The 27,807-nt window shown below is 38.8% G+C and overlaps 1 protein-coding gene across 1 annotated transcript in view; it reads right to left on the bottom strand.

The window, feature by feature from the left end:
* The window catches only part of THBS2 (thrombospondin 2), a 32,135-nt gene extending 7,172 nt beyond the window's left edge, over positions 1–24,963 (bottom strand). The window contains exons 1-17 of the mRNA XM_068676864.1: positions 24,750–24,963; positions 23,589–23,663; positions 22,113–22,669; positions 20,721–20,805; positions 16,092–16,288; positions 15,204–15,344; positions 14,862–14,958; positions 13,598–13,768; positions 12,660–12,836; positions 10,983–11,156; positions 10,399–10,526; positions 10,143–10,295; positions 9,358–9,576; positions 6,376–6,483; positions 4,463–4,622; positions 2,876–2,994; positions 2,213–2,447 (exon numbers count right to left, since the gene is read on the bottom strand). Coding sequence (XP_068532965.1) covers positions 2,213–2,447; positions 2,876–2,994; positions 4,463–4,622; positions 6,376–6,483; positions 9,358–9,576; positions 10,143–10,295; positions 10,399–10,526; positions 10,983–11,156; positions 12,660–12,836; positions 13,598–13,768; positions 14,862–14,958; positions 15,204–15,344; positions 16,092–16,288; positions 20,721–20,805; positions 22,113–22,669; positions 23,589–23,663; positions 24,750–24,756 — 2,803 coding nt within the window. The 5' untranslated portion in view covers positions 24,757–24,963. The remainder of the gene's footprint in view (positions 1–2,212; positions 2,448–2,875; positions 2,995–4,462; positions 4,623–6,375; positions 6,484–9,357; positions 9,577–10,142; positions 10,296–10,398; positions 10,527–10,982; positions 11,157–12,659; positions 12,837–13,597; positions 13,769–14,861; positions 14,959–15,203; positions 15,345–16,091; positions 16,289–20,720; positions 20,806–22,112; positions 22,670–23,588; positions 23,664–24,749) is intronic.
* Positions 24,964–27,807: the final 2,844 nt, after the last annotated feature.

The raw sequence follows: 27,807 nt of genomic DNA, 5'->3' as shown, positions 1-27,807 counted from the left end.
TGTAAAATATGTATACATGCTTGGTTATTCTTTCATTTGTGGGTAAAACAATTTGTCTTAAGATAAAACACAGCACTTCAAAACACGTAATAAAATGGAAGAAAGGCTCTGATTTTTACAACAGAAGCCACTAATAATGTAAAACCAGACCCACCAGTTAATTTGTTTCTAACTTCACATAACTGAGCATCTCCTTTTTAAAACTTGTTTGTGACTGTTCTAATAACATGGGAATTAACAAAATGGGAAATAGCAATGATCTAACTAATTAATTATTGAGCTACTACTAGATGTTTCAGACAAATGCAAAGCTATGTTACCATGCCTAACTGGCACAGAATTTTTCAGGAATAAAGCTTTCATAAATGGAGCATAAAAAGCAGAATGAGTCTTAGACAACAACCAAAAAGGACAGTTAGAGTAAGCTAATGCATCTAATAACTCAAAGACTTTAAAACGTTCAGCTATAGGTTGCCCAGAGAAGTTGTGGAGTCTCCTTCTGCGGAGATATTCAAAACCTGCCTGGAGATGATCCTGTGCAACGTGCTCTAAGTGAACCTGCCCAACCAGAGAGGTTGGACTAGAAGATCTCTAGAGGTCCCTTCCACTCTGAACCACTCTGACTGTGACTGTAAAGTAGTCCTATTTTGCTATCTGGCAATTGGCCATGGAAAACTCCAAATCCTGATCAGCTCTGTGTGCTCCTGCAACTGTTTATCTTAGCATTTAGAAGAAGAAAGTGAATTTCCAATTTTATTCCCCTTGCCAACACTGAAGAGGCAATATTCAAGTCATAGGAGAACTTAAGTTATCCACTGAAAGTCTTGATGACGTTCACTTGGTACTGAGCTGTTGCTGACAATGTTGACTCTGTGTCAAGAAAAGTTAGAAAGCATTTGTTTACCCAGCCATGTCCAACAGCTCTCTCAAGGGCCTCATCATTAAATACTATAGCTCACATCTTTAAGAGCGTGGGAGCATCTTTTGGCTTTATTTATCATTTTTCCATGATTTCTCTTGGGCCTGCCGCTGATGACAGTGATGAGCTGGCTAATTTTTTTTTTTAAAATTTACTCTTTCTGTGAATGCTTTCTCCATACATAACAGTACTCTCACTCACAAAATCCAGGTTACAGATGACTATACCTCAGTTTGGGGGCACCCTTATTTTGGAGTATTTCTGAAATTAAGAGGCTATTCTAGAGATTGACAAGTACAAAGACATTACCATTATATCATTGGACTTAAAGGTAAAGTACTACTACCAATCAGAAACTTCCTACAGCAGTTGTCTTACCAGGAAACAAGTTAGGTCTCTGGATTTTGTCTTTCTAAAAGTACATAAAACCATATTATGTAGGTATTAAATTCTGCTCTCAATTTCACCAACATAACCATGGAATGACTCCAGCAAGTTGTATAACTCGGAACAGAAATTGCTCACGTATTTATTGCAAGGGCCATTATTGTAGACATATTGTGTTGGTTTTCAAAGGATCAAAGGTTTCTAAATTACATTTATGACTATGAAACTATCACTATTTCACTACTGAAATACAGCCAAACACAAAGAAGGATTGTTTGAGAGCGCCCAGCAGTATTTCAGGACGGGAACTGGAAAAAATAAGAATTACGTATCCATTTCTTAAAACGTGACAGGTGCATCATCAAAATATATTTAAAGTTACTAACCTATAAAACAAATTTGAGAAAAGATGCTCAAAAATACTTTTTAGAAAAATAATTTAAAATCAAAAATGATTTTAGACTTAAGAGCTGCATAAATAGTCTCACTTTCAAAAGGAATCAGAGCAGTAAACTGTATTTTCTCCATTTTAATTTTCAGAAGACATCTTGCCTGAAAACAAAAGCAAGTCATTTTTTCATTTAAGATGTGAAATTCAATCTGAAATATTTTCCCATTTTTTTTATATTTCAAAATTAAAACCAGAAATATATGTATTTTTAATTTCTGAAAGGTGTTTCTCTATAAATAATCATGTGTTTGTTTGAGCCCCTCTCAGAGGGGTTTCTTAATGCTCTAATTGTGGTCCAAATTGGCTAGAGCACTTCCATTGAAGTCCATGCTGCCTCAAATATAATACACAGCTCAGTTTGATTTCGAGAATATTTCTCTTCATCATATGCTTCTATTCCAAGATCAGAATTGGATACTAAGAACTAAGTTAAATTCATGTCACATTGCTCTTACCATCAGAATCCTCCTGGTCAGGGTTGTATCTGAGGCGACAATTATCCCTGTCATCTGGAATACCGTCATTGTCATCATCAGGATCACAGGCATCCCCTTTACCATCTTTATCATGGTCAGCTTGGTTAGCATTGGGGATGTAAGGGCAGTTATCTTGGTTGTTCTGGTGGCCATCTTCATCTATGTCTTCATTGTTGTCACACTGGTCACCAACAAGGTCATTATCTGCATCAGTCTACAAAAAAATAAAAAAATAAAAAATTTTTACTGAGCACAAAAATACTGATAGCCTGGTACTTAAATTTCTTAATATTTTTCCTCAGGAACTCCTCTGCAGGCAAGTGATATTGTGATGAAAAACATCCTTAATGCAGGAAAATGATTTCAAAATAGGATAGGTACTTATGCAGTTGTCAGTGCATCAGACCTGGTCAGAATTTATTTGGCAACAAAATATGTCAGGTTATCCAAGAGCACAGCTACAAACTCTTTTAAGTGATGTCATCCATTATGGTAGGGGCACACACATGAGATATTGGGTGCACATATGCAGTGCAGTTCCCTCAATATTATGCAATTGCAAGAGAAATAGCACCAGCTTCCTCATATGTTTTCCTACTTTTCTCTTCCATTGTCATTAATGAAACTGTGCCTAACATTTACCTGGTCTGGATTATGCATCAATGGACAATTATCACACTGATCACCAACTCCATCACCATCTGTATCGCTCTGGTCTGTGTTATAGACGTAAGGACAATTATCTCGTTCATTAAAAATGTCTAGAAGGAAAGAATAAAAAAAGACTGAAGAAATCAAAATGATATGTCATTCAGCACAGACGATCATAGACTGTAAGAGTCACCAGTAAAGAGGCAGCACTCATAAGGTGTTCATAGGCTTATTGATATATCATGAAGCAGTGACTAGTAGAAAAATAATAATAATGCAGTATCAATCCCACTTTTCTTGCTATGATAGACACTTCTATATGTACTTTCCTAAGAGATTTTCCTAAAGTAAGGGTTGATTAAGTCTTGTGTTTCTACCCTTTCTGCACAGATTCTACATTTTTTTAAAAAAATAGATGAAGAGGTGGGGTATTTTTAAATCATTTGATCTGTTCTTTCTTCACAGATGCTATATGGAATGGCATAGAATGCACAGATACATCATGGTGGAATGTCTGAATTGTTTTGTATAGAAATAACTGCATTAATGTTCAGCTGCCTCAGCAGCAAATGATTTCATTTTACCAGACCATATGTCATTTATTGTACAGCATGCCAAATTTCAAACAGAAATTGCTCCCCCCTCAGGAAAGTTCATTATGCAATGGACAACCTCCTTCAAAAAATATAATATGTAGAAAAGAAACAATCAATACATGTTAGCATAGCTGTCTGGAAAGGACAAAAGGACCCTTTCCTACATCATACAGTCCCTGGATATTTGTGCAATTTTTAAGCCAATATATATATATTTTTTTTCAAACATATGCAGACTCCCCGTAAGTACTACTAAGAACCTGATGATTTGAAGGACAAAAGGACTCAAAACATTTAGAAGTTTAATTCAGATAAGCATCCTGAAGTTTCTACATTTACTGAAGGAAATCCAAAATCAGATTTCTTCAACTAATACTTCTGGATTCACGTAAATTTGAAATACTACAGAAGTAAGATTTTTGAGAGACATGTAACTGATTTTTCCCTCCTTATTCAGATCAAATCTGGGTCATATAGACATGTACAAGTAGATAAAATAAGCACCTTTAATAAAATTGTAAGACAAAAAAAACATGTATTTGGATTATTATGGGCATTGCAGTGTTTTCATAAAAAAAAAGCACATTAATTTACTGAAGATATTGTCTTAATTACATGGATGTTCTGATGGTCTTTTCCCTCCCTAAACTTTAAAAAGGAGAAAAGAAGTCAACAAAATTGTTACATTAGACACTGATTACTTTGGAACACAGAGGAAGGAAAGAATTTTTTCTAAGATTACACTAACAAAAGATCTGCTGTGATTTATTCTCCAACAGTATCCATTGTATTTACTTAGGGACATTATGGACAAGTTTACTACACAGGACAGATGGACCTCAGTCTTCTCTTTCTTCTGTTGCATTTTTGAGCAGATAAACTTGATTTTATTCCATGTATAAAAGCAGGTATTTCATCTTACTGGCCATAACTCATAGTGTAATTACAGCACAGCACCTAATACTCAAGACTGAAAACATACCGTCTCCATCAATATCCACAGCACACGAGTCACCCTCCCCATTATTATCTGTGTCAATCTGAGCAGGGTTGTGCACATAGGGGCAATTATCACAGCGGTCACCAACTTCATCCTTGTCATAATCAAACTGACGAGGGTTGAACAAAAGAGGGCAATTGTCCTAGTGAGAAGAAATAGAGATTTAAGAATATAAATCACAACTTGAGCTGAGGTCATGAGACCATACTATGAAGTGGTCACTCTTCTTATTCATCTTGGATGGAGGCCAAAATCAAGACATGAATACATTATTTTTCCATTGGACAAACTGTGCCTAAACTGAAGATCTTGGTTGTAACAGCATTGCTTGGCTCACTGTGTATTTTACGTTTTTGTACAAGGTATGTAAAGCATATAGTATATCTCACTATGAGAGCAATAGACATTTTAAATTGGATCTGTACTCAGAAATATCAACATAAGTGCAACCCACTGGTACCTGTGTTTTGTCAAAACCAGAATATGTTGTAAAATCTGTCCAATCTCAGCACATATTATTTTTTTTGGAACAAGCTGGAATCAATACTCTGATTTCTTTGGAACAAACTAGTATCAGTATTCTCACTTTTAAATCAAATATTTTCATTTTTCATTTTAAACAAGGACTGACTTTTTATGGGTTGTGTTATATTGCACATGATAATAAAGCACAAAAGATTTTAAAAATCAAAATTAATATGAAATACTCCCATTGACCCAACATATTTTTGCCCAAAACTGTTCCCTTTACTGGAACTTTTAGAAATTCATCTAATTCAATCCCTAGTCTGAAAGACTGTCAAAATAAAATTTCTTACACTTTATGCATCCCCAAATTACACAGGGACTTTTGTACAGGCATGAGAAAGTATTCTGTGTGGAAAGCAAAGAACCACCAAACCAAATCAAAGCAGTAGGAGTGAGGGGCAGATCAGCATTGTGGAATCTGAAGGGCGTAATTTGAAAATATTTTTAAATTAGTTTTTCTCTGCAAAAGCAAAAGAACATTCTTTACTAGGAAATGATTTTTAGGTTCACATTTTAGATTCCTCACATATACATTTTAAAGACATGATATAGGGCAAGTTAAAATTTTATACCGTACATAAAACTGAACAACTAGCTACAATTTTTCCATATATATGTAGTAAGCCATATTATGTTATCAAGTGATTCTTTGACTTTTTAAATATGCCATACAGAAGCTTCATGAATACATTTCTAACTCAGTTTTAACCAACTAAAGCTCTAGAGAATCTAGGCTCCCTGTGAAGGGAACAAAGAGGAACAGTAATCTTAAACTCATGCATCCTAAATATGTCCAGAAAAGGCAAAATGAATTCCACTCTTGATGATTCCACCTTTTGCTGATTGCAAAGGAATAACGTATTTAGACTAACTGCCTATCTTAAGTTCTTCCAGTTTATGAATCTCATTCTTGCAGGCAAATCTAAAAGAGCAAAGTATGAAACAGGCTAGTAACTTTCCTGTTGTCATTTCCCTTTGATGCTGTCTACATTTATAGTTACTATCACAATTTGCTTCTACCATACCTCAGATATAATGTCTATCAGATTTTAAAATACAATGGAACAATCATTCTCCCATTGCAAAATACAAAACTCAATCGAATTGTTTCCATGCACGCAACAGAACCCGGAACTGATATGGAGAACTTAGTTTAGCCCTGGACTCCGCAGGCTGTTTTGCTCTTCCCAGCGCTACTCTCATTTGATCCAACACAACTTTACTCTGCAGCAGGCATCATTCATGGAAAGTAACGCAGAGTAACTCAGCTGAAGTTTTGAACAATAAAGCTCTCATCTGTTGTAATGGTCTTCCTTAAAAACAAATGTTTAGGTCAAATGTACTGGTAACAGAGAAATGCGTCTTACTTTGTCATCCTCAACACCGTCATTGTCATCGTCCTCATCACAGGCATCTCCTTTGCCATCTTTATCAAAGTCCTCTTGGCCAGAGTTAGGCAAAAGGGGGCAGTTATCCTGGTGAAAAGCAAGAATTGAGGCATTAGTTTTACATTACATGTCAGAATGACTTGCCTGAGTAGAAGAACAGATATGTTGTACTGGAGGCTATAAAACAAGAAAATCATCCACAAATACTTTTTAAAGAGTCTGTGTTTGTTTGTTGCCAAAGATAGTAGTTCATTTGCTGCTTTCATATTGTACAGTAAGTGAAATGCATCTGCAAATCATTCTATTTCTCAGCTTTTCTTCTGGTAAAGGGATGTTTCCAGTAAATTTAAATGAAACTATATAGCAAAGAACAAACACACCACACGCACACACACTTGCTTACATCAACTTCTTATAGACAGCTCATGAAGTATGTTTGAAGATTACATATAAAATGTCCAAGTTTTGTTGCCAAAAACGTATACAAGCCAGGAGATATCTTCAGAAACAGTTGTTCATATGGAAAGTTACTGCAATGAGGTAGTAGTACACAGCAGTAAGGGGAACCCTGTATGCAAGGGTTTTGAAAAATGGGCCTTTATACTGTTCTGCTGCACCTTTGCTCTCTCACAGCTCTGAAAATGAAAGGTGAATCTTATCTCTTTATTATGTTAGCAAAGCTTTGTAAAGAATGATTAAAGCTTAGATTAGACTGAAAAAGTAAAAGAAAAGTTCAAAGCTTTAACATGTATTCCCTTTTAAAGAAAGCACTAAAATCAGTTGAAAAAATGGATTGCAATTCTACCACTCACTAAGAATAAATACACCTACAAAAGAACACTTCGTTATTCTCACTTTTTCTCCCATGCCATATCTACCTCAGACCAAAACTGAATCTGCCAATGGACTGCAGAATTTTTTTATTTTTTTTTTTAGCATCTACCCTAAAAAAATAATATTCCAGTAATATTCCCAGCTCTGTTTTTAACCTCAGCAGTTCCAGTATTGACATTTTAAGAAAGAGAGAACTGGAAAACTTGTGATAAGTATCAAAACCATAATGTAACTGCAAACTCTTTACGGCACATTTTTACAAAATACTTGTGAACAGCCTTTATTCTCCAATTTTGTATTGCCTACCAGTGTTACAAAATAATTTTGTGGTTTTTTTTTTGTTGTTGTTGTTGTTTTGTTTTTGTTTTTGTTTTTACAATTAAAAAGAAATAGTCAAAGCTTACTCAATCATCTTGTATGTTTGCAACTGTACGTTTGTCTGTATTCTCTATAGATTTTAGTCCAATTTCATACAAACCCAGTAGCGAGGCAGCCGTTTTGTATAAGCTCCCTCAAGGGCAGCCAGTTCCCATAAGCTTTACAAAAAGTAAAGAATGAAGACGAGATAGATCTAATGAGTGTACTCAAAAAACTTTTTATTAGGTATTAGAAAAAAGACTTAGACATAGAGTCATAGAACAATTTAGGATGGAAAATAACTTTACGATCATGAACTACAAACACTAACCTAGCACTGCCAAGTCTACCATTCAGCCACGTCCCTGAGCACCATCTACACATCTTTTAAATATCATCATGGATGATGACTCAACCACTTCCCTGAGCAGCCAGTTCCAATGCCGAAATTCCAGAAATCTTTCCTGATATCCAACTTAATACACACCCCCGGGGTTTGTTTTGCTTCTGGTATTGTTAAGGTGTTTTTCTTTCTTTCCTCTCAAATGAAATACTTGTGTCTGTTAGACTAACACGTATCTTATATAAAGCATGAATCAATCCTCGGAAACAGTTGTTTTTTTTTTTTGAATAGGTACAGCATGTTAGGATTTTAGTGAAAACTAATCATTTGTCTTACATCTTGGGTCAACATGTTGCAGATCCTGATGATGGGAACCAAAAATGAATATATGAACTGCAACTGTTGAACTGCCTGGAACCACAATGAACACACATCAGATAGGGTGAAGAAATTGGTATCTGAGAGGCTCTGAAACTCTCTTGTGCTGATAAAGCCTAGATTCACAACTTTAACTGGATTACACCTGGGTAACTTCTGATTCTCTCAAACCGCCTTATTTGAAGCTTTCCTAGCTTCTTGATCTGTATTACTTTTTTTAACAACATCGAAACAGGTCCCAGGGAACATACCATGGGAAGCAATCACTGGTAAACCAATATACAGCCACTTTTAGGCTCCCTGATGCTTACTTCCCTCCTTTGTGTAGTGATCCTTCATTTTTCACTACGATGGCTCAGCCACAGCAGCAAGGGTAAACAGTCCCATGCCAGGTCTAGAGCCAATGTGGCAGGCAGGTCATTCCATCTGGTAGAGGCGGTAAGAGCTGTGACTCCACATTCTGAAAGGTAAGAGAGGCTGCACTTCCCATCTTCTCCCACCAAGTGTTATAAGGACAACTCTGTCTGATTACTCATATTCATCTCTGTTTCCCATTGCTAAAAATTTTCCCAGGCTCTGAATCCAGTTTCACAGTGTAACTCTTTAAAAGGAAAGGATAGTCCACAAAAGATTCAGAACTATAGACCTTACTTGACCACTATGGTCTGGTTACAGGCCTTACGGGTGAGATTTCCTACTCAGCTGCACCCAGAGATGCTGTTTAGTTCTAACTAGCTGTGCGCTCTACACATGCTTTAGGTAGCTCCTATTCGGTACGCTACCTCTGCCTTCAACATATGTCGAGCAGAAAGAAATCCAAAGCAGAGGGCTCTGGATTTCATTTTGAGAATCCTTACTGAATCTAGTGTTAAGTGAATACACATTCAATGGAATCTCCCAGAAAATAAGAATGCTACAAACATTCAAAGCTTAAATGAAAGCAAACACCAGCTTGATGTTGAAAAAAATTACTTACAACTGTTTGTGAAAAAAAAAAGGAGAGAAAATCTGGTTATGGTGTAACTTTTTATCAACAGTATTTTACCTACCTTCACACAGTGGTATGTAGCATTAGCAGCACAGACCAAGTTGTTATTTGGCCAGCCATCCAAATCAGAATCCTCACCACAAATACGTCCATCACCAGCATAACCTGTCCTACATTCACATTTGTACATAGGATCACTGAAATGGCCTAGATAGATGCACTCCGCAGACTTATGGCAGCTGTGTGTCTTGTCCTTGCATGGATTCTCAGGTTCACAGACCTGTAACAAATAAAGTATACTCACTGAAGCATGCCAATCATCACAGCCAGATGTGTGTGCCTTAACTTGGTCAAAAGCAGGCCAGTTATTTAGATGCCTAAAGACAGGAACTTCGTTTTAATTGTGGTTAGTAAGCCACATTGCTCTGTCAGTTCACGTCTCTAGAAAATGTGTACAATGAAAATAATTAAAACAACTTTAGACATATGTCTGATGATATCCACATTCAGCAATATACTTATATGGATAACTATACTAATCCTTCAGTTCCCAATCCTCTGAGTTGGTATATACACCCAAAAGAAATAATTGCAAACTAAGGGAATGCCTACTTCTTGCATTTTACATTCTTTTGGTCCTCGGCAGATGCCTAGAGAAAATAAAAACCTTTAAAAGAAACCAATAAATTCATTTTTTTTTGTCACTCAAACCAAAAACCACCCTGGAGCAGCAGTGATCCATTTCAAGTTATCTTTGTTTTGCACCCAAGTTTATCACGTTTTCATCCACAGACACTTTCAGTGAGAATTACTCTGAGACATCAAATTCTCTTCAACATCACTTACTTGCTTCTCTGTTTTGGCAACTTCCAGTCCTACCCCATAGGGCTGACTTCCTTTATAGCGTGGAGGACATGGTAAGCAGTGGAAACCCGGGTTCGTGTTCACACAGCGATGAACCTGATTCACCTTAAAGCAAACATCTGACACAGCTATACACTGTAGGAAAGGAAAGAAAGAAACCAATTAGATGGCCACATAATTCCCAAATAATGAAAACTTCACAGTAATTTCCTGATGTTAATGAAAATGAAGTCAATACCTCATCAAGATCTTCACAGACTGTACCATTGCCAAGGAAACCTGCTGGACATGGCCCGCATGACCAAGACCCATCTGGGTAGCTGTTGCATTCTGCTCCAGGAAAGCAGGGATTTGACAAACACCCATCTGGAAAAGACACATAAAAGCATCTATTAAGTTATGAGCATGAATGGCACATAAGACCATTTAAAAAACAGCTATTCTCTGTTCATAAGCATAGGTCACATCTGATACAACCAAGTCTCATAAAAACCTTCAAAATTAGGGTTATTAAGTGTATTTAACATTGATTAACTATTGTTTTAATATGAAACTATTACAGGTTGCTAAATCCAGTTGAATACCTTACAGTATTTTAGGCCCTGATTGAGAAGGGCATCTCTTTTCAGGAAGAGTCAGTATCAAGAAAATATATAAAATCCCAGTGATCTAATCAGCACCCAAAAAAAAAGTTAAAAGTGCTTTTCTATAACCAAGGTGTCATTAGCAGATTTCTGTAGTGTCAATTCCAATTTTTTTCCATTAAAGAAACAAAAGCAAAAATAACTACACAAACAGAATAACGAATGATTAAATACCAACCAATTGGGCAATCCTTCTTATTGCACATATCATGTTGTTTGGTGTCTCCCACACACGGCTTTCCTCCGTACTGTGGCTCTGGACTGTTACAGAGGCGAGACCTCTCACGGATTCCTCCTCCACAGGTAACAGTACAAGCAGACCATGGAGACCAAGGACCCCACTGGCCATTCACTAAAATATGCAGGAAAGAAGGGAAAAGAAATGTACCGGGGACAACATTTCGTGCCAGTTACAACAATCATTTGCTTAGATCCCTGACAGTTTTTCACTACACACACAGAGGAAGAAAGACGCTGGCAAAGCCTTCTACTGAGATAGCAATATTTCAGAAACAAACAAGCATATAAAAAATACCCAACTGCTTTATGGGCCTTTTTGGCCAATAATTCAAAATAACATGCAGTGCCCACTGGCTTGGTGCATTTCCACTTAAGCTGACCAGAGCAAGTAGGGCAGCTTCAAAGCTCCATGCTAAGATTCCATTTCATACAGACAGCAGCAGGTAACTACAGGATACAAAATTCTGCTGAGCCAGACCTGTGCTCAGACCTGTGGATTTTGAGGTTAACAGTGTGTTCAGCATTTATATTTTGTTGAAGCTATTTCTCTTGTTTGTTAATCTATTCACCAGTTTATCTTCAATGGCATTGCTTAACTCAGAATAAATGACTTATTTGAATGATTCTTCAGCATAATTTATATTGGTACAATCCCACCAATTCTGTTGTCATCATTCCTGATTTTTCATGAAATATAAACATCTTTGAACCAAACTGTTTGTTCTTAGTGCTGTAAAAAACAAAAGGGCAATAGTGTGTGTCCATAAATAAATCATCTTTGTCAATGTTGCTAACTTTGCGTGCACAAGCAGGTAAAAAAAAATAGCTCTTTAAGTAATATTGGGTTAATATTAGCATGAAATTCAAGCTCATATCCCATAAGTAGAATGGAAAGCATGGAAAGAGGAGGGAGTGAAGAAATACATTCAAAGTGGAAAAAATCATATGAAAGGAAAGAAAAAGATAGGCATGAAAAGCAATCTCTAAAGAGGTTAGAACATGTAGATGAGGAACAAAGAATTGTAATATGAAATAAATCTGTTGCATACATATAAAAATGCATTTGAATGCATGCATTCAAAGAAACCTGGCTACTGGGTATTATATGTCTATTCCTAATATGTACAGTATGAGCTTCCTTTGAGATAGAAAACATTTATACTTTTGTTATGCATCAATAAATTAATAAACTATTAAAAGAACTCAAACTGTTACTGTTTAAAGCCAAATAATAACTTGGGAGGCTTATAAAACCTCAGACTGCATTGCTGTGTTCACTCTAAAAACATTGTGAGGCAGATTAATAAAATGGTAACTACAGCCGTGGAGAACTGTTGTGAGTATCAAGAGGTTAAACAGCAAGTCAGTGGCAAGCCTGTAACAGTAATCTCCACTTCTTGACTCCTGATTCCTCCAGAACCTCTGTGACCACTGCCTCCTGAAAATGATGTTAAAACTCAAAACTCAGAGCAAATAAAAGTTATTTCACCCCTAAACTACATATTTTATTATCTGTCATAGAAATTCACTATAATCTAGAACTGTATTAAGAGAAGAATTCCAACTTCTTGAACAACACTATTGAGTCATCTTTGATTTAAGGCCACAGACTTACCTGGGCATGGAACCTTCTCACATTTCTCTGTTTCACGCCCATTACCCACACAGTTTTTCCCACCCATCTGAGGAATAGGGGAATTGCAGAGGCGGATGCGGGTGATATTTCCTACTCCACAGGTAACTGAACAGGAAGACCAGGGTGACCAGTGACTCCAGCCACCATCTTGACGTACTGCCAGAGAAAAGATCAAAATTCAAGGATATAGCCCACCTGCAGCAGTAACGCAAACTCACTTGTAAACTTAACCTCCTAACAAGCCCCTCACCACATCTGATGCTCCTGTCTCTTTCCTACCACTGTCGCTTACAAAATCCAGTATTTCAGACTGGTCATTCATGTACAGCTTTCTTAAGAGTCCCAGTGACCAGTATAGCATTAAAGAGAATGCTAAACATTTTACTTAAAAATAAACTTGTTCTAATGGAACAAATATTTAAAATGCATATTTGAACAATTAGCTGCTTCAGCAACAGCCTCAGGTACTCTAGTAGCTTGGATAAACTACAGTTCTGGGGAAAGAGTATGATCCTTTTAATACTGAATTCCTAAACACTGCAAAGCTACTTGAATGGGCCAATAATCATGAATGAATAGCAGATCAAACCTAGGACCCCAGGTATTGCAAATATGAACCGAGTGCTATCTCCACTTCAAAGAAGAGACTCCAGTTTATAATGTGTAAGAAAAGATGATGTACTATCTTTTTAATTAATAGAGTGCCCAGAATGCACATAGATACTACATTGATAGTAAAAGAAGGAATATTTGAAAGGGGAGAGATAAAGAATCTAATGATAGCTACTTTAATTATGCATATGAGTGTTCATATGCCAACTGTGAATAAGTGTTCACAGAAAATCCAGGCTAAGCTTATTTTTCCTTAGAGAAGTCAAAAGAAGCTTTAAAAAAAAGGGAGAAATTTTATTACTTACTGCGATGGTCGCATTTCTTGAAGCTACACATCCTTGTTTGGATGTGTGGACCTGTACAAGCACTCCTGGTGACATCACACGATCTTCCTCGCATCTGAGTCCCAGAGCCACAGGTAACCGAGCACTTTGTCCAGTCTGACCAGGGTGACCAGCCTTCCTCACTGTCATCAGCTGGCAAGCAAAAGATACAAAAAAGTACTTAGCATGACATGTTGCTTCTATTATCTTACTGGAAAGATTTTCACTTCCCTTTCTCTATATAATATATGCTTTCTCCTTTAGATCTCTCTTTCTAATTTGAGCTACCATTGAAGTTAGGGAAATGTGGTTTAGGAAAATGAGTGGTTAGCCCAGATTAGATCCTGAACCTCCCTGTGTGCGGTGCGCTTGCACAAGGCACTGACCCCTGAAGGAAGAAGGAAATCTTACCTCTAGAATGCACTGAGACACTCAATTCCCATATATTTTGAGCATATATATCAGTATGATGACACATGGCCCCACCTCTGAACACAACATTACCATGAACATTATCAAGAGCACATTGCAAGAATGTGCTCTGTGCTCTGAACAGGTAAAAACACTGAGTTTATTCCAATGCATTTTTATTTAGAACATCTAAGCAACTGAAGTAGAGCTGTTTCCTTCTGTAACAGATCTGGTCTGTACAGAGTGAAGAGTACTTAACTGAGTGTTAAGTACTCTTAACTGAAGTCCTTACAAAAAAGTGAAGTCCTTAACAAAAGACTTAGTAAAGATATAGTAAGTAAAGAAGACTTAGTAAAATTACTAGAACTATCACTCCAAAGCCTAGGCCACAGCCTGCAATTCTGTCTTAAATTAACATGTCAACCTGTTCCATGTAAGAAAAGCAGGCAAAAAGATGTCCTAACTTATGCTAGTCTGTTTTAATTAGGCAGAATGGAATAGGAACAACAGTGCATACTGTTGCAAACAAATAAGAAGCAGAATGTCTAGCCTTTGAAAATTGGACTGGGGAGGGGTATGCATCTAACCTTTAGCATCCAACTTAGCTATGCAAGTTACCAGCTTACTTCTAAGCAACCAATTTAATTAATGAAGAAAGCACAACTCCTCCAGAAGGTAACTTTGAGCTGCAAAGTTATTTCATGTGATCCTTTCACACAAATATTTATTTTTTTTTTAATTTATTCTTACTTGTTTTACTTCTTGTTTTGACCTCTCCAAACACTACTAGTGGCTTTGAAAACCACTCTTTCTTTTTCTTTGGCTAAATACTTACAGTGTGAGCAGACCGGACAGCATTCACCTTCAATAAAAGATGGATCAGCACATGAGACTGCTGGGCAGGTTATTTGATGGCATACAATTTTAGAATCCTACAGGCGAAGAAAACAACATGCTGACTTACATTCACATAGAGAAGCAAATAAAGTTGCTTGTTTTTTTTTTTCTGGAGGTTTTGTGTATAGAAATTCTTTGATTTGTTCTGAATGCCACGAACATTGGGACTTTTTTTCTTTAAAAAGTTTCATAAGTCTAGGTCAAGGTCTCTGTAAATGTGACTAGACCTGGACAGTCGATATGGATTAAACCTGCTGTTTGTTTCTGCAAAAAAACATACCTGGCAGGTGCACTTCGTGCAACTATCTACAATCCAGCTTTCATTATCTGCAAAGACACGGCCATCCTGCCAGCAAACAGACTGGTTCTTGAGTGTTTTGTTAGGCCCAATCAATTCCCACATAATTTGGTTCTCTTCAGACTAGAAGATGAAGCAAATGAAAAAGTTAATGCATTTTCAAGCAAATAATTTTAAACAAGGCAAAACTGAGAATCACTACTGGATTTAAATTTTCCAGTAAAAAATTTACACTTTTACACATGTACATGAAGATGATGACCTCGTGTACTGCAATACTGTGTATTAATTCTTCACTAATAGCACAACTACACTCATCCAGTACCAAGGGAAAGCAGTTCTTAGGAGTTTTTCTTCCTTTACGTGGGAAGATTTTACTCTTGAGACATACAGAATATTAATAAACTTCCTTCAGAAAAGATCAATTTATCCAGAACAAGATTTGAACACTTCAGTAAAACATTACCAGCCCACTTACTACATATATCTCATATACTTACAGTTTTGGTACCTTGTGCATACTTGCTGATGCATTCAGAAATGTATAAGCATGGTAACATTGCTTTAACGGTATACAGGTAAGGTATAGTTTGCTAGCTTTCAATTTCCAAACCTGCAGTATCTTTTAAAGGTTTGATTTCTTCTGTGTGTGAGTGCATGTGCATGTGTTCTTTTAAACCCAGTCAGTGAAAACCAAGCCTTCATTAAAGAGCCATACTCAAGAACTACCTTACCAGTCACTTTGAAAATGTGGGTCATAGAAACCTCTATTAGCCTTGTCATCTATCAACCAAAGCGCCACGGGGAAGAGAAAGGAAAGAGCCCCAAACAACAGACCTCTTCCAGTTCTTCAGGCTTGGAGGTACTTACCACTTTTTGGAGGTTATCAGCTAAGTTATTCACCACAATGCGCAGGCCAGTGAGCTCAGTGAACATTGTTCCCAGCTCTTCACAGGAGCGGTCACAGAACTCAGCCTTCTTCTCTGTTTTTTCACCCACATACTCGGTTGTGACAGCAGGGCTTAAGTGAAGTATTTCAGTGCTCTCGTTGATGGTGTTCACTTCAGCTGGTAGCAAGAGAGGGAAAAAGAAGAGTTGTATATAACAAGCTCTTCCACAGATTACAGATTCCTGCTGAAATCACAGATTGGCACCCATGGGTAGAGTTTAAACACAGCTCTTTTGGAACAGCTTCATGTTATATTACACCCTGAATAAGAGAAGGGTGGGATGTCAGCTGGTTCCAATAATAGTCTTTCCCTTTTCAAAATTAAGAGCCAGGCTCTGTCTCACACAGTGCTCACTTTAAAACACTGTGGGCACTGCACCACATTTATTTATGAAGAAATCAAAAAGGACATAGAAAATCAAACCTATTTCATCCACTCAGAGCCATGAAAGATTTTTCTTTTTTTTTTTTTTCATGACCTATTGTGTTTTCTCAATGATGGAAAAAGACACAAGAAAAGACTCCTCACAGAAGCTCATTGGCATTGTTCTGTCCACATATCCCATGTTTACTTGAACCAATATGCAATATATAACCAACTTCTGGAGTGCTCTGTGTTGCACTGCCTGGTGTCAAACTCAGAGGAGCTGTTATATTGTTAGTTTAATTCTGAACTGAAACGGAGATCAAGCTAAGATGAGGTTGATTTGTCACTCCAGCCACTCCTCCATCAGGCAAACCATAATTAAAACGGAACTTCACATGCATTAGAGAGGGAGAACTAAACATGTTATAATATCAGAGTTTAAAAGACCTCCCTGTCTATAGCAAACTCTTGAAAATGAATGTAACAGAAAGCATCAGCAGTAATTAAAAAATAAAAGAAATAAAACACTCACAACTAAATAAAACAATCTGTCTTCTATTAAGCATTTAAATCTTCACCAGGTAAATATTCTATGGCTTCCATGTATAGGCTTTCCGTCAGGACTCAATGGCATGTTCAACTTTATTACCAGTTATATAGAAATCCATACTGTCCCATCATTCAGTAAAGATTTGTTTACCAGATAAAGAAATGCTGTAATAACTTGAGGTTACCAAGCAAAAGAGAGAAGTAAAGGATATAGAAATTTAAAAAGAAGAAATTAGCAGAGGAATGTGAGTTGTAAAACATATCCTTCTGAACACCCCAATACCATTCACTGTTGACAAGCCACGGAAGGTGGCAATGCTAAAAAATAGTTATGGCTTGATTTCATGCTTGATCGTATATGAAGTGCTAGAGGTAAACGTACAGGCAATGAAAATGGGAGCAGCATTATTCTCTATTCATTTAGAAGTCTAAAAAAAAAAAAAAAAGAACAAAGAACCAACCCAAAAGATGACATTAAATAATTGCTTCTCAACCGTATTTAAGATGTTTGGTTTGACGTGATTTTCTATTACTAGCTATGGAGTATCTGCTGCTAGCCACTGTCTACAATAAATTATTTGCAGTGTTCCAGCATTTATATAATTGTCTATCTTCACTTAAAGGATGGAAGAAAACTGATATACCACATAACGGATCAGACTTCTCTGTGTCATAACTGTTTACTTCAACTGCTTTTTGATTCCCTGGAAAGAATGCAATTTTCCTACCACACTGAAACACCAGGTTTCTCAGATTCCCCCATAGCACTTCTCAGGTCATTAATTTCATATTTTTCAAGCCAACATGGAGTGTGCCTTGACCGGAACATTCTAAGGACATTAATAAAGCTGCAATCTCAGCAGGAAACATAAACCAAAACTATGTTAGAAGAGCTAAATCCACACTTCCTACTGGTACTTGGCAGCAACTGAAAGAAGATGCCTGGGGATCACTGCAAAATCAGTTCTCTGCTGCTGGCTTCCTGCTAATTTCCTAAGGAGCACATGATTATCTTAAAATGAGAAACCAGAACAGCAGAATGTGCATCCCTTCACATATGCAAATCTCATTCTGTTGATCTAGCTGGAGAAAGGATTTTACTGATGTGTCTATTTAGGCATGTTTTTGTCATCTCTCCTACTCAGCACTGTGTGTAAGAACTGCTTAAAATATTTGCAGCCACCATACTACAGAGATACTTTCCTACCCTCAATTCAACTGCAGTCTCAAGCTACCCTTTCATTATACCTCACCTTCTCATTCTGCAGTAAGATACATAAGGGAAACACAGTCCTGGTTCTGAAAAAAGCAGCAGGATTTTTGTGCCCTCATTGCTGAGGGCAATTCACTGATAATGTCTGCCATGTGGAACACTCTCATTGGCATCTTAGCACCTGTACCTCAGCTCAATAGGCGGGTGAGGAAAATGGGAAAAATATTTATATATTCTGTGCTCAGTAGCATATCACCCATGGCTTTTCATCTCTGGTAATTAAGCTGGATAGGCAATGCCAGCAAATCTCAGTCATGCATGTAAGAAACTTCTCAAACTTCTCAAGTCATTCTGATGGCCTCAAACCACAGCATGCCATTAGAGCTCTTCTGCCATTAGACAAGTAATTTCCATCTTGCAGTGTTCTCTTGGTATTGTAAAATAAAAGTAAAAATACTGTGTGTGAAATTATTTGCTAAGTATTTCCCAGGAAGGATAAAACCAATACCTGTATAATTTATCAGACCTGAGAATTTGGAAGGTCACAAACATGATAAAATATTCATTAAAAAATGCTGCTGGATATGGTGGCTAAGGTAGGTACATAACAGTATGCAAAACTCAGTTATCCCGTTAGGCTCCCATTGGCTTCCTCTTTATAGAAGAAATACTGTACTAAAATATTCCATTTTTACTTGGTGATATTTCAAAACATTTGGTCCAACTACTTTCCTTTGTGGTAATCAACCAATAGTAATATAAATGATTTGAAGACACCATCTTTCATTTGTTTTGCTGGTTAAATACATTTACACCTAGGGAGCCCAGCATCTTGAATAATGACACAGTTCTGCCTCTGACCGCTGAATATGCCTTCTGCATTCTACCTCAGTTACTAGGAATATTGCTTCCCCTGGCAAATGAAGCAGGGTAGCTGAACTGAATCCTTCCTGAAACCATCTCTTATTTAGATTACAGTTGGACCTAAATAAATGTTCTATTCTCCCACAACAGATCAGATCTCAAGCATTCTCTTCTACCAACAAGGCTGAAAACCCGTAATCAGTAGTTCTGTGCAGTTTGTAGTTTCTGAGTACAGAAAACAGTGTGGCTGGGATAGATGATAACCAACAAATGAGGGCTTGTTTTCTTCCTTGTGCCATCTAAGGCCACTTCCATGGTAGCCCACAAGACACATTTCTAACACATCATCACACTTGTGCCTGAGGTCGCACAGCAAGGCGCCTGAGGTCCCACAGAAAGGCACAGCTCTGGAATGTACGGAATAACCAAACAATATGTTTTATCAAGATTTAAAAAACAACTAGCAAGCTCAGGTAATTTTTGAACACATACATACATATATACATGCATATTTATACGTCTTAGAGACTTCTCATTGCAAAATCTCAGAACTCTGTCTCCCTTTGAAGAAGTTAAGACCTGCTACTGCTTAACTTTCAGGGTATGTACAAGCAAGGAAAAAAGTAGAGCATAGTCTGCTTAACTGACTTGCTCAGTGTCGTATGTCTTGGCAAAATGACAGAAATAATGGCATTTCAGATGATAAGAGTTTCAAATAAAATCCCAAATCCTGACTGCCTTGTGCAAACACCGTGTTCTTATGGAATCAATTGTCTTTGAGTCTTGACTGAGCTCCTGCCAGTTACAAACGCTGGAAAGTAAAATAGCACCTCCCATGAGCTCTACTGCAAAACCTTAGTGCATACTTGACAAATTTTCATTACTCTGTCATGAGGAATCCAATCTACTCCCACGCACAGAGGGCTCCCCTCCTGGTGAGGTCAGCACGTACAGGACTAACAAGAATACATGGCAGCCTGTCACACACATGCCTTCCATAGTTTCTTATTTTGCTTTCGTTGTTTTGGTTAACACCCTTCTGGGATTCAAACCCAAAGCCTATTTCATTTGAGAAACTCATTGTTGAATAACTCAGTGTCTTAAAAACGGATGCTTGAGACTTGCTCATGGACCCATTGAGAATCAGGAGCAGAATTCAGAAAATGTTCTTAGTCTTGTGCTCAAGGCATCAGAGAGGTATCTATCTTCTCATGGAAGAAGATAGATACTTTCATACATATGCATTTTTCCTTCTATTTCTATTTTTTTTTTCTTCACAGCTTTTCTCCCAACTTCAAAACAGAGACTCAGAGTTATAAACCAATGCAGAATGAACTAAAGTTGTAGGCTGGAGAGAAGGAAGATAACTAACAAGCATGTTCCTTTCACCACCAAAAAGCAACTTGCTTTCTTTTTCATCATCAAATAAGAATCAAATAAGAATCCTCTAAAATTTCAAAGAGATCTGTTGTACAGTTTTAATATAATAAGTCAGTATTGGCGATTCTCATTTTCAAAGTCAACTGAATATAAATAGGGAAAAAAAAAAAGCCTTACTTGACTGGCTCCTCTGGCATCCTTTTTTACGCAGAACATCCTCTACTGAAGTATCAAAGATTAACTGAATATTTTGCAAAAGACCCTGTAGTAATAATAAAGAAAATTAAATATATATATATATATAATCAGTTAGATCGACTTGGGATTAACCAATAACTAATCTGTCTCAACCATTTGCTACTGACTGGATGTAGCTGACTGGTTAATATGAAAATAAAACAATCTATAAGGCATTAAAAAAAATATTGATGGTTCTTTTATATATAATTTCAATACTTTAAGCAACAAAATTAGCCATTTTCTGAAATAGGTCATAATAAAACAGTAATAGGTTGTAGTTCTATGATGCATTGGCCATGAGGTCAAAGCCAGCTTTGAAAGCTCCTGTCCCGTCACACCTCCGTCCTTAGCCAGCCATTCCCATGCACTCTCTTCAATTGTGCTGACACTACCCTGAGATGACACTATAAAAATAGACCAGTATATTTCATTTAATCTATTTTTAAACTAATTCCTTTCTTTTTTGAGACTATTTGTTATTTCAGTGGTCCACTGAACTGTACAGTTCCAGAACTAGTTCCATCAGCACAACTTAGTAATGGAGGCAGGAATGGAGAGGCTGTGAGCAACAACTTCTGACCCTCCTGCCAAAACTACTCAACACATGGAACCACTCTCCAGCATGTCATGCTCTGACTGACTACTAGATGGCATAATAGGATGGGAAAATAAAGGGCTTTACAAATTTTTGAAGCCACAAGTTCAAGTTTGATTTCAACTGTAAGTGAAAAGAAGCTATCCTTAGAGTACATGGACCAAATCACATCATTTTATGGACAGGAAGTCATTTTCATTTCATAGGAAATTGTAATTGCTTTGTTTTAAAACAAAAGAGAAGCAAAATGCTTTCCACAAGAAAGAAAAAAAAATCTTTAACAGGACTGATCAAAACATTTTGTTCTGATTTTTTTTTTTTTAATTGAAATGAAAGGTTACTTATTCAAATTGGCAAATCAAGATATTCTGTTAGGGTATGGTCCAACACCACACCCTTCAACTCCATTAAAAATTATTTTCTTCCTCTATCTTTTTCAAATAAAATTGAACAAATATCAACAGGTTCTATGAACTGAACAGAAATACTTCAACCAAAAAATAGGTCTTCAAGCTATTTCCAAAGAGTTCTGCAAAATCAACACAAAAAAAAATGTGACATTCAGAAGTCTTACATTTGGAAAACAAAGAGGATTTGTGTGCTCATCTCCTGGCCTTAGACTTTATCAGTCCTTTTCAAGAACTCCCAAATTCATGCAATATGTATCCACCAATGCAGTTACGTAACTGCAATTGCAGTTACCATACCTCACCAGAGACCTCCAGGTTACCTACCCTGAAGTGATTCTCCCGAATGGACCCTTTTGCCACATACATTCTGCTGTTCTCTGCTTTCAGCTGTTCATAGAAAGGCTCCTCCAGAATGAAGCTGTCAATAAGGTCACAGCCAACATAGAGGTTGTAGTTCTCCCCTGTTATTTGCACAGTGAGGTTCTTCCACTGAGAGTCAGCAAGGTCCACGTCTTCCAGGGAAATCACGTTCTGGAAGCCATCCACCCAATAGATGAGGTCCAGGGTGTTGGCTCGGCCATTGGAAATTATCTCAAACTGCCTCTCACTGATGCCAGGACCCTCTAAGGCAAGGATGGTGCCTCTAGATTGCCTGTCCTGTCTCAGGGTGGCTGAAAGAATAAAGCCCTCATTTTGCCGTATGAGTTTGACAATCTTTTTTAACTTCTCTGGTTTAAATGGAGGTATATGGTCAAACCGAATGAAACGGTATGCTGGGATAGTGGGATCTGGACCCCGAAACAATTTTGCTCCGACTGTCTTTCGGTTTATGTTACTGATTTGAAGTAAATCAAAGGTATTCTCCTCTTCCTTGTCACCATCTGAAAAAGTGTGTGACAATGTTACTACAAAAAGTGTCTTAAGAAACAATTCTGCACACTATACTTAGTAACTGCAATTACAGGATGCACATGAAGATCAGCAGAGCAGATTTGGTACTCTCCTACCTCCACAAACATAGTTGCTTTACTACTATGCAAGTGAATAGTATTTTCTATCTGTCAGTTTCATTTACATGACACCTCTGTTCTTTTATGTCTGTAGGTATCAGTATTCCATCATATAACTAAACATATGACTATACAATTTATATCACTATATAATACACAATTGTACATAATGTTCATGAACTGTATGTTCATCTATGTGTCTATGCATAGATGCATGTAATGATGTAATCAGTAGATATTTTTACATATATGAACAGATAAGGAAGCTGAGACAATTTCTATATTTTGACTATCAGCTAACAAAAATCAAATGATGAGAAGTCATGTGGCCATGTGACAACAGGAAGCAAGAGATGTGCATTTTAAAGTTTCAGGACAAGAAATCAGATGTAAATGATGGCCTGGCACTGTGCCAAATTACATTCTAGTTATACTTGGTCTGTAGAGGTTTATTTCTTTAATTCCATCTTTTTAAAAAGTTCATCCCAAGTGATTCTGTTTGTTGCACAATACATTTATACTGCAGAGAAGAGTATAATAACAATTACTTCTGAGATTATATACATTTCAATTAATGATTTCTAAAGAGAAAATTTAAAGTATTTATTAGGAAATCTTCATTTAGCAGTAACTAGATACATCTAAAAAAAAAAAAAAAAAAGCCTCAGTAACTACAATTCCAGACACTTAAAAGTCATATATGTTTACTGTGCCTAATGTATGTCAGATAGGACTATTTCTACACCAAGTTTTAGCTTTGTGTGTTAACTATATCTAGCTAAGAACTTACCCTGAGCATCTGAGGAAACCCACAGGGTTATCAAGACAGCAAGCCACAACAGCCCACTCCTCTGCACCATAACTCCTATGAATAAATCAAAAAGAAGTATTAGGGAAATAACCTTTATCAACTACAAATATTTTAATTTGCCTTAGGAACGTAAGCAGAATTCTCATTATATACCCCAACTACACATAGGAAATTAAATTCCTATCTTTTTTGATTATTGTCGTGCTTATTCATTACTGATGCCAGAAGTAAAGTGGCATCAGTTGAAAGGATGAAGAACTCTTGACAGTAAGGCTCCTTTTCATGTAAATGACCCTACCAGAAAAAAATAAATAAAAAAAAAAAAAAAGAAAAGAAAAGAAAAACAAGAAAAAGAAGAAAGCCACACATAAACTACATTTTTTCTGCACAATCTTTTTATCAGGTGGCATAGGGACCACATGATACTGTTTGATATACAGCATATTAGTAGCTGCAACTTTACATTGGATCATAAGGCTGAAATTTCTCATTCAGATGAAAACCCTTGCAGGACAATGGGACCTCACTAAACGCTAGTTTTAATCACTAGGGATAGTTTTCATTCAGTGCCTTTTCCAGTGTCTTCACACAATCGCCTATCCCCTTCTCATACACATATCATTTACCCATTCCTACCGCCCTCTGTACGCAATCATAGCTGGAGAAAGTGACTTCCAACGCGATGCTATTTTCGCCCCGCGGTGCTGTACGGCGCAAAGCCATGAAACTGCATCTCCACACGCGTGTGCTCTCACTCGCTTGGACAGGCAGACGCTCACTTCGCACACACCTCCGGCTCCAACACTCCCAGCGCTCCACACGTTTTTGGAAGCACTCGGGGATACCACCTTTAGCTGTCAGCGATTTCTTTTTTTTTTTTTTTTCCCGCAGCTCCTCTGATTTCTCGCGTCTGTTGATACGGACGGGGCTGCGCTCACCGGGGATGCGCGTTACCTGCAGCACCCCGCACACCCAGCACCTCCCCGTGGGGCAATGCCCAGACCAAATCCCCCTGTCCCTGTCCCAGATCGGGTCGCCTCATCTCATCCCCAACCTCCAGGCTCCGTAGCCCAGGGCGAAGCCCACCGGAGCAGCCCCCCGGGGGTGCACCTCGGAGGGGCACGGCGCCCAGCGCCTCACCTGGCATGGGGAGAGCCGCCGGGGCGAGGAGGCTCTGCCTGCTCCGGGGGCGACGCGGGGTGCGGAGCGGGGGGCGCAGCGGAGCGGATCGCGGTTCCCAGCCGCCGTCGCACGTCCCTCCGCGGCCCCGCGCCCCGCGCCGCCGCCTTTATGGGCTGCGGGCCGGGCCCCGCTGTCAATCAGCGGCGCCGGGGCGCGCCCCCGGCTCGCTGCTCGGCGGCGGTGACACGGCCCCCCCTCGCCCCCTATCCGCCCCCCGCCGCCCCCTCCCCGCCGGGCCGCCCGCTCTCGCCTACCTGCGAGGCGGCGGCGAGCCCGGCCCCCTGCCCCGCACCGCCCCGCGACCGCCCTGCGGAGGGGCGGTGCGGGAGGCGGGACGGGCCCCCCGGGGCGAGAGGGGAGAGGGAGAGGCGGAGGGGAGCTGCGGAGCCCCCGGGAGCCGCCGCCGGGTCCCGAGAGCGGCCGGGAGCCGCCGCCGGGGCCTCCCGAGCCCCGTCCCCTCGGGCGGCGGGCGGGGAGAGCGACTGCGGCCCCTCCGGCCCGGCCCGGCCCGGCCGGCGCTCCCCGGCACCTCAGTGGCTCAGGGCTCGGCTCAGCCGTCCCCAGCACCGAATCCTCTCGTTTTCATCCCATTTGTTAAAATATTTTTACGTTACTGCGGCAGCGCACAGGCTGCCTTGGGCGCTGTCCCCCTGCCGTTTGTCAGGCAGTGGTTTCTCAAGTGAGCCCCAGCACCCCGGCCCCTCTTGGCTCCCCGTGGAGCACTGGTCCCTGCTGACCCCAAGGAATTGGGGCTTTCTTCATGTTTTATGGAGGGAGCCATCCCTCAGGCTAACGTGAGTACACGAGAAATCCCACTCAGGTGTTGTGGAAAACTGAACTGGAAAGTGCCTCCACAACAAGGTCTCATGGACCAGCAGGTCACCCTGCTGATGAGCAGCCATCACGCTGCTCATCAGTGGAGCAGGAGAAGGAATCCCTGCAGTGTGTCCACAGAACCTGCCCTGAAGCACGGAAAAGTTTCAGAAGTCAAACGAGAAGACCAGGACCCCCACTGCAGAGCCCCGATCTGGGCTTGCACAATATCTGTGGAAGGATCTTGTAGCTGATGAGAAGAGGCATGGATTTGGGCTCTGAGAGGTGTGACGAATCCAGAGAGTGGAGCCCCATCAAATGTATACGTGGATAAACACCACAAATACTTTAAAAAAAAATACAGAGAAAGAAATAATAGAAAGCCATCAACTTTTTAAACACAATTTGAAATTCCAGTAGAAAAACATGTTGCTCTTTCAAAACTCAGAAGACTTCAAAAGGCTCAGTCTGTCACTAGAGCAGAAAACGCCAACGCAAGCATCACTGTCTTGCTTTCTGCCATGGAAGCTCCTTCCAACTTGGCTGGCCTGGGCCTTGCAGGGTAGTGGGAGCCAAGGAACTTTCCCCTTTCTCACAGGGTCCAGGGGACTGAGCCAAGCTAGGAGGGAGAGGGCTTTTTTGTCTTCCTAAGACATTTGGTTTTCAGTTTTGCGAAACCTCAAGAATTTAAAAAACTAGCTAATGAAGTTCACAAAACCTCAAATTCTACTGCGTTTACTCATTCCCCCCCTTCCCACCCCCCACTATATTAAGAGTTAGTCTTTATATATGTAGCTGTGCAATGCGTTTTCCACAGGACTTTGAACAGCACTGGCACAACTGTAGTCTGGGTTCACAGCTGGAGAAGAGAGGGCAGCAAAGAATTTAAGAGACTAGAAGATATCTGAGATAATTCAGTTTACTATTGGTATATTCATATAAGAACACTTTTTACAGTGGAAATTTTCAAGTCAGTAAAAAAGTGCAAACTTAAGAGATAAATTTTATCCTGATTGCTTTTAACCAGCTACCACATAATAAAACTCTTCTTTCCATCTCTGTGGGCGTTGAAGGAATGAAAGATTGATAGCATATTGTTTCAAGCTGAGTGATTTATATATAGGATGATGACCTTTGAGATGACAGATTTGCTTCTGTTCTTTCCACGACTGTGAAAATGCTCACTGCTTACTTTTCCCTGGCCACCTTTAAAGAGGTAAACATCATCTTCAGTGCAGGATTCCTGACAGAAAGGCTCACAGCAATGAATGTGCATGCTTCTTTCCCCTGCTAGACAATGTATACATGCAAACGGAGTTGTGTTCATGTTTCTCAATCTACCTGCTCTTTAAGTAGAGTCTGAAAATGAGCAGTGATAATTACAGAGATCATAAAGTCAGATTTGCTTACAGTTAGGAACACTAGTGAAGTAACATTCTCATATGAATGGTTTCATTCAGTGTTTTACCTTTCTTGTGTTTTGCTTCAGACTGGCCCATCAAACATAAGCACAGGCACTTAAATTCTCATTTCTTTGACACCCCTTTCTGTCTTCTGTTCTTTTTTTGTTTGTTTGTGTTGTTTGTTGTTGTTTTGTTCTATTTGTTTTTTTTTTTTCTTATTTTCTTTTTTATTATTATTGTTTTTTCCTTCTGCACCAGTCTTAAGGACTGCCATTTTGGATCATGTGAGCATCATGTAAGCATGCATTACTGAAAATCACTGGGGAAAGGCAGGACCCCAGTCAGTCTGGTTCCACACTGTCTCAGAAAGAACTGTGATGGATCTCTATCAAATAATTCTAGTTTTTGCCAAAAAGTTTATTGCTGACATTCTGTCTTAGCTTACAGTAGGGCAAGACTTGTGCTCTCCTGCATTAGAAGAAATCCCACTGAAGAAGGTGGAATATGCTATACATACTAGAAATTTTTGGACTACTTTTCTGACAACATTGAAGATGTTGTGGAACAGTGCCAGAAGACGAATTCCATGACTTTTGCTGGGTGAAGTCCTGATCAACGTTTCACCCCACACACAAAAGCAATCCCACTCATTGAAATGAAGCTAATTGCACAAATATGTTGTAAGAGTCCTTCAAGTCTTATCCTGCAGTCCTGGATTTTCATCTGATGCTGATAAAAATTCTGGAACGCTGTCCGACTGGCATGATGAATTTTTCCCAGTAGCTTCAGCAGAGTCAAAC

This window comes from Anas acuta, chromosome 3 (genome assembly GCF_963932015.1).
Source record: "Anas acuta chromosome 3, bAnaAcu1.1, whole genome shotgun sequence".
Lineage (NCBI taxonomy): Eukaryota > Metazoa > Chordata > Aves > Anseriformes > Anatidae > Anas > Anas acuta.
This window is presented reverse-complemented; position numbering and strand designations above follow the sequence as displayed.